Raw genomic sequence first — 7,746 nt, 5'->3', positions numbered from 1 at the left:
AATGTCGATTTCCCGCTTTGTTTGGGCCAAGAGAGCTTGAATTTGGTCCTCGACGAAACTACATGATTCCTATCTTCTGACTACTGTCGCACGTCTCCGCCAGCTCTGCGCATAAAGCCTCCTTATTACATACAGATAAAGATTGACAATGTGGTTGCTTAGAAACGGGAGGATATCCCCAGGGATAAGGTGCGCAGAAAGTTCGCGTGTATGTGAGAGAGAGGGTAAGAGAAGCGCACGCGCGCTTCCGATTTCATCCATATTGTGGAAAGTGCGTCAACTTGGACAAAGTTACTGTGACGCAATAATTCATCCGTCATCAGCTTGAAGCTATGCGTAATGAGAAATTGTCATAATTATTAATTGCAAGTACGTTCCGCATAGAGTACGTGTACTACCAATAATATGTAACGCTGTGGGTAGTGTCTGTTCATATCCTATGCGACTGGCCAGTGTGTTGGGCAGTCTCTCCTATACTGTATCTTCTTTTGTGCATTTCTTGGTCTTGAGAATAGACGGACTTTTTTGTCTGTTGTTCATTTATCATTTATTTTTATTTTCTTTATATGTACCTCTTGACTATACACTTTGCCTCCCCCTGTACAGAAGTGGAATGCCCCAGCCATAAGTTATTCTGGGAAGACGGAGAGGAAACAGGACTAATGACTTTTGACAACTCTAAATAGTGTCGTGACTAACTTTTGCAACGGTGCTCTCACAGGGATAAAGGCAGATTCGCCGTCACCATGGCAACGCCTTTCCTGCAAGACTATAAAGAATCGCCTGCCTGAAACGAAGCAGATGACATGTTATATACATGTATATTACATGTGTCAGCTGCTGTCTGGATAGGTACATACTCCGATAGGATTTTGCGTAATTGCACACGGACTCCGCGGGGAAAGATTGTACAATACCACTATACCATTGGTTAACCGCACATAGACAGTAATCGCAACAGTGCAACTAACTCCTTAAAATGTATTGAGCTGTCTAATCTTTTAAAGCAGATGATAATGGTAGTTCTTGCTGAAATAATAACTAAATTGGAACTAGGTTATAACAAACAGGATCATATCGGATTACGTCATGAGCAAACGCTTTTTTAAAAGCTTTTCATGTACAACCTTTGGTCCGCTACTTTTGTGGATGATATAACGTAGTTTCACAAAGCGGAAAAAAATATTTTCCATAGCATAGAAAAAGAGATCATTTTGAAAGATATATAATCATGTTTCATTGATAGGTGAAATGCTTTGATGTATGAAGGAACATGACAGTCGTGGACGTATGTACACACACACACATACACACATAATACACACATACATTGTATGTATATATATATATATATATATATATATATATATATATATATGATACAGACAGTGTGTATAAAAAAAAGGTAATCCAACTTTGGAGAGCTACTGTTTTGTAATAATTGTCAGCTATGGAGAGCGCAATGTTGGTTGTGAGGAAAGGGGAACTCTTCCTTTATCCAATGATACCTAATTATGTTGACAAACGTCATTCACGACTGAGCACAAACCTGCATTCGTACAGACTGGCCTAATTGGCCACTTTCACTGACAGATCTCATCCATGCAGCTAGACATGCATTGTTCCTTCACAATAACACACAAACTTAGAAAAGTGCAATTTGTCATTGTTGTCTTTAAAGTTCATGTGCTCAGTCATGTATGGCATTTGTCAACGTATATTAGGTACCACTGGAAAGAGGATGAGTTCGTCTTTCCAAACAACCAACATTGTGTTCTTCATATCAGACAATTATGAAATAGTAGCCCTTCAAAGTTGGATTACCTTTATATATATATATATATATATATATATATATATATATATATATATATATATATATATATATATATATATATATATACTGTATAGGGGTCCAGTACTGAGATCTACTGATATGGGTATATCTTACAACAAACACATCTATACGTGACATAAATTTCAAAATTGCAACGGAGGCTGATTTTATTACGACTATAAAACTATGACCTAAAAATATAACGACGAACACCATAATAGACAGATAATAGTACAGCAGACCACTGTATCTTACGTCAGGGCAATAAAAATATAGTTGAGGTGAAAGTGCTCAATCTACTTAAGACGCAATCTAAATACAAATCAGTTCTGAGTTCCGGATTGAATAAAAAACCCTTCACGTTACATCATTGCGTAATCTCCATATTATTTAGATTTCATCGCAAATCTACGAATGATTAACCTCTATGAAAACCACTCGATTATGATGTCTCTTATTGAATCGAAATAGACTGCTCTTTTGTTTTCAATGTCTTCAGAAATGCAACGGGTGCACGTCACGAGACCGACGCCCACGAGTCATACAGCCCACGAGTCATACAGCTCACAAGTCATACAGCCCATGAGTTATACAGCTCACGAATCATACAGTCCATTAGTTCGACACTAAGCTAACAAGGCCCACGAGACCGACACATCAAGCCCCGTGTTGTTGTATCTGTTGAACTCGTGGGCTGTTTTTACCTAGTGTCGAACTCATGGGCTGTATGACTCGTGAGTCTTTAATGCATGACTCATGGACCTCTTTCCAATGTCGAACTCGTGGGCTGTATGACTCGTGGGTGTCGGTCTAGTGGGATGACCCTAATGCAACCGGTAAGTTGTGAGCCTTCGACTGTATGTAATTGCGTAGCGACTTTTCTATTTTTACGGCTCTTTTCAGCCAAGCCAAGTCAACTCATAATAATTCGCCGGAACATGGTGACTTAACGTTCCATGTCCGTTTCCGGCTGCCATCGACTCAATAGGGGGCCTTTTCGGTCTATGATTACCTGTCGATATGTTTCGTTTGTATCTGGAGATTCTTTTTTGACCATCGGGTAAATTGGCAAATTACGGTTACAGGACCGTAAGGAAGGAAGTACGGAATGAGTGCTTATGGGATGTAATTAAGATATTACACCCGCTGAAGATTTCGCATTCCAGGTTTCTCCCTGTTCCTATGCAACACCGTGTTACTTGACGAGATAGACGTGGCAACCCAGCCTCTGTGTTGTCTGCTCAACACTGAAGTTATTCAGCTTTTCTCGAATTACAGTGTACATGCATACAGTAACTCACAATTTACGAATGATGCGATGGAACTGCCAAGTAGGCCTAAACGGCCGCGACAGCCCCTACAGAAAAAAAAAAACACACCAAAAGTTATATTATCTGTATCAAAATTCGTCTTTTCGTCTTGTCGCTTTCATTCAAAAGTGATTTAATCCTGTAGTTGTCAGGGGAATGAGACATTGCTACAAGATCTAAATAACACTTTTAACCCATCGCCTTCCAACTATTATGATAATTCCCTACAGGATTAATTCTTGGCACATCCGGCACTGTAGGCTCAGAGTTTAAAATGTCTATAGAAACTGGAGATCGAGTTAGGCATGTTATGTATGCTACAGAATCTTAAGAGTGCGGAGAGAAGGCGACTTACTGAAACCAACTAAGCCGCCTTCTTCCGGACGAGAAGGTGGGAAAGTGACTTGAACTCTCTTTCACGCCTTCTTGTCCTAAAGAAGGCACCTTAATGAGGCGTGATCAGACAGACGCCATCTCGCCGTAGGATTACACTTCCCGTGGTATCCCCACAATAAAGTCGAATATCCTCCTCCTGTTTTTTACCCTATATCAAATACTTTTAAGGAGAGACTACAATTATTAAATCGCTTGTGCTGCTTACGATTTTTTAACCTCACTGACAAGATGCTGTATGGATTTGAGACAAGAATCCTCTCCATTACTTTCATGGCTTCAAGAGGTTTCACTATTGAACATGACTCTGGTTGCAACTGTGAGAGATTAGCAACAGTGTGAATGATTTTCATACCCTCGGTGACGTCACCAAAGGTATCAGTTTTGAATTACCGTACTGAGAATCTCTTTACAAACAGTAAGAATTCGCGCGAGCATAATACAAAAAAGATCTGAATACAGTCTCTTGAGGTATGACTCTGTATGATGCTACAAAAACAAGTAGATCAAGGAAACACTGACATTGCATATAAACAATGAGAAAATACATTTTAAACAGCAATATCATATTCCTAGCCATATAGAAAAAGACATTACTATGACATCAATATTTCAAAAAGTCCTTAGGAATAGATGTAACAAACTCTAGCGTTGGCACTATAAAGCGGAACACAGAAAAAAAATCGTCGTTAAGTTTACGTGAGGAATGCTTATAATGGCACGTGGATGGATGGATGGACCAGGTCTGTCCTGTTTCTATGTATTGGAAATTGAAGGGACCCTCCGTACACACCAAAATTTATTATGAACCTATTTCGCCTGCAATGTGGACTGATCAAGTGGTTGTTCGCTCGACGAAATTGAATACTGCGATGCAATCACTACGCTTTTATAGGCACAACGTACTTTATGAATGGATACTACCCATACATAGTCAATTATTAGTCATTTATGAGGATGTAATGATGGCGAAACTGTAACTCACTGCCTACGAGATATCTCAATGGGTAACGTAAGTAGATATTTATCTATATTCCCTTCGGCATATTTTTCTTCGGCGAGCAGTCTGATGGAGAAAAGGGGGGGGGGGGGGGATCAATGACAGCATTTCTCCTTCCTCCGCAAAAACCTCAGCCTCGTACCGCACTGATCCCTGCCGAGCCTGATGGTATGCATTCCTTCCGGTACGTCGGGGAGGCTCCGGTTGCCCGTGCTCTCGCGTTCGTCCTTGTAATTCTCCCAGAGCGACTGCGCGATCCGATGGAACATCTCCTCCACTTTCACGTCCTCCTTGGCCGAGACCTCGTACGCGCACATGACGTCGTCAACATTCGCGGCGAGTACTTTGCGCGCGTGATCCACTGTCGTCTGTCCGCCTTCGTATTCCGTGGGTTCGAGATCGACCTTGTTGCCGACGAGGAATAGCAACGTCCGTTCTGCGTGGAATCTGAGGTCGTTCCGCCAGTAGGAGATTCTACGCAGCGACTGCGCGTCGGAGATATCGTAGACCAACAACGCGGCCGTGGTCTCCCGGAAGTAATTGTCCGTCAAGGAGTGCATCCGCTCCATATTTGCAGTGTCCCACAACTCCATCTGCGGATGAAATGAATTAACGCCAATCAAACGTGCCAGACGAGGTCTATTTAGAGTTAGTTATTATTTTAAAAAAGTTTTGTTGCAAACCGCTTTTCCCCTCATAACTATTTCGTATAAAATGGCCTAAATAGCAATGCACGAATTTGGTGCATAGCAACCTCTCTTGTTGGTTGCACTAGATTAACTTCTTTTTCTTCACTTTAAAATTTACTCTACAATATTATCATAAACTGCTTACGAGTACGTACTATACCTGAGAGTAGTAGCCAGTTTTATTCACTCGACGCTACAGAACAATTTTCTTTTTCTTTCTTTTTTTTTTTTTTGGGGGGGGGGGGGTGGGGTGAGGATGAAGACCACCTGAAGGGAATGACCGTATCGTAATTTGTAGACACACATCTTAAAAGCCTTCTCCATGCAGTTCTGTTGTTCTCCGAATTGGTTTCAAGGGATTTTTTTTTTTTTTTTTGGGGGGGGGGGTGTGCAAGGTGTCACTAATATTTCCTATCAAAACTATACATGTATATACATGGCTGTTTTATGCCCCTATTAGTATAAGCTTAATTCATTTCATGGAGCTTCATTTCTTTTTCTTGAATATCAAGACTTATCTTCAGTAATATTAATTATCATCATAGATGGTTTCAAAACGGAAATTAGTCGGTCTTTAAAATGAAATATGATAGACGTTTATTGTGTCCTGACTATTCTATCAGACAAAATAAAAATGCACTGACAGGAACGACACCACTTACAATGGCCATTTACCAATGCCCATAAGTGACAGCACTATAGGGTAAGAAAAACATTTGCTCTAGTAGGGTCTGCAATTCACAGTTAGAAATCAAATTGATGAAAATATAGGTCCCATTGAGTCATGGCAAATTTGTTGTTGCGTCTAAACGTGATTAAATGTCCATCATTATAACATATGCTTTCATATTGCCTGACCGCTAAATATTAGTGTTATTCTTTATCGTGAGGTTTATACTCTTATTTCTTTTGTCGTGGATTAAAAAGATAAGAAAATATAAGTAAAATCACCAATCAACTTAACTAGACTAGCAAGAAGTTTACTTAATTACCTGTACAGGTTTGCTTTGTGGGCCGACTGGAAACTGTCGACAGTACTGGTAGCTGTCAATGGTAAGGGCCGTTCGCTCCGTGTTCGGGATGTCACGGGCGCGAAATCGTTGGTAAAGCGACGTTTTTCCAACTCCTGATTCGCCGAGCAAAATGACTTTGAAGGTAGGCGGGCGATGAGTACTGTACTGCATGCTTGTCTGTCTAGAGGCTTCGAAGAATTCCCAATCGTGGTCTATAATTTGAAGAATGGCCCAAAGAGTAGGCCCATGTGCTTTTCCTATCATGAATCACATAATATATCACTATATAAAATTATGGTCACACGCAATTCCATGGTGATCGAATTTGTTCCATTAGATGATCACAGGACAAGGCTACATTTTCATCATGATAGCGCAATTCGTTTTCCATTCAAGATATGGGGACAAGAAGGCAGTATGTGTTCCCTCGTCTTCCCACCAACCTTTTGCAACGCCTCGTAATGTCTTGTACTCCGATAAGCCACGGCATAAGTCTATACAGGGAGGTGGGAAGCTCCCTGGTCTATAGCACATGTAGAGATTTGACACGTACTTCAGTTCCGGCTGGAATTTACAGGACAGGACATCCACGGATTTCGTGCCGAAGCGAGAAAATTAGGCAAGAGGAACCCACACACTCCGCGGGCATGCAGTTTGTCACTTCGTCTTGAAAGAAAGAGAGGGAAAGAGAGAAAACAAAAGTTGTTAGCAGGTGTGAGTCATGATTCCTCATCGAATCAACGTGAGCAGAGCTGAGAGCTCGTCACAGAGGATGTGTTCTGCAACTTTGTCGCGCGTTGTATGAGATTTTGCCAGGGAGTGTTAGCTGATCTCGAGGTAGTGACGATATACCGTGGAATCTGAGATCGTCCGGTGTACACCATGTGTACAGCGATTTTTGTTCTGATCGTGTTTGTCATCAACTCGCTGTATCCAATCAATTAAATCAGGAGAATGTATAATCATTAGCAAATATGCTGCATTCAGTCAGTTGAGTTTCTTGGAACCACAAATTTTTAAGAGCATATAAGCGTTGTGCGTGCGTTGAGACCATAAACGACAATGCTAAGCAAATGTTTATTGTTTGTGTATAAATACGTGTATACTGTAGTAAGAGCATTATAAAGACTTATGATAAAACGAAGAATAAAATCATCATGTATAGGATCAGGAAAATAGGAGATATACTGATGAAAATAAAATGCCAAGAACAAATCTTTAAAGAAAATCAAAGCTATAATAGTGTACCTGGTGGAGTACAAAAGAGGGCAAGGTCAAATGTGATTACCAATCCGACTTACTACTTCGACATCCCTGTGTGTAGAGCACAGGCTCGTAACTTTCTTAATTCTTGATGGTGGAGAGGATTCAAAGTCAGAAATAGTAGACCTTTCTGAGAGCGTGAATTGACTACGATTGGTAGGGCCTTCAATGGGCACATGGCCGTGCTCTGGCACCTTTTTCTTGGGGGAGCGGGGAATTGGGGAAACCACGCAAAAGGAGG

The 7,746-nt window shown here is 40.9% G+C and overlaps 1 protein-coding gene across 1 annotated transcript; it reads right to left on the bottom strand.

Annotated features, from left to right (window-relative positions):
* Positions 1-4,635: 4,635 nt before the first annotated feature.
* LOC140233474 (ras-related protein rab-6.2-like) lies at positions 4,636-6,509 on the bottom strand. The gene is made up of 2 exons (XM_072313593.1): positions 6,222-6,509; positions 4,636-5,133 (listed from the first exon to the last, which is right to left on the bottom strand). Exons 1-2 carry the CDS (start codon positions 6,504-6,506, stop codon positions 4,636-4,638), a joined length of 783 nt encoding a protein of 260 aa, XP_072169694.1. The 5' UTR covers positions 6,507-6,509.
* Between the last annotated feature and the right edge of the window lie 1,237 nt (positions 6,510-7,746).

This window comes from Diadema setosum, chromosome 9, assembly GCF_964275005.1.
Source record: "Diadema setosum chromosome 9, eeDiaSeto1, whole genome shotgun sequence".
Classification (NCBI taxonomy): Eukaryota; Metazoa; Echinodermata; class Echinoidea; order Diadematoida; family Diadematidae; genus Diadema; species Diadema setosum.
The sequence above is the reverse complement of the archived record's forward strand: the minus strand, read 5'-3'. Positions and strand labels throughout refer to the sequence as shown.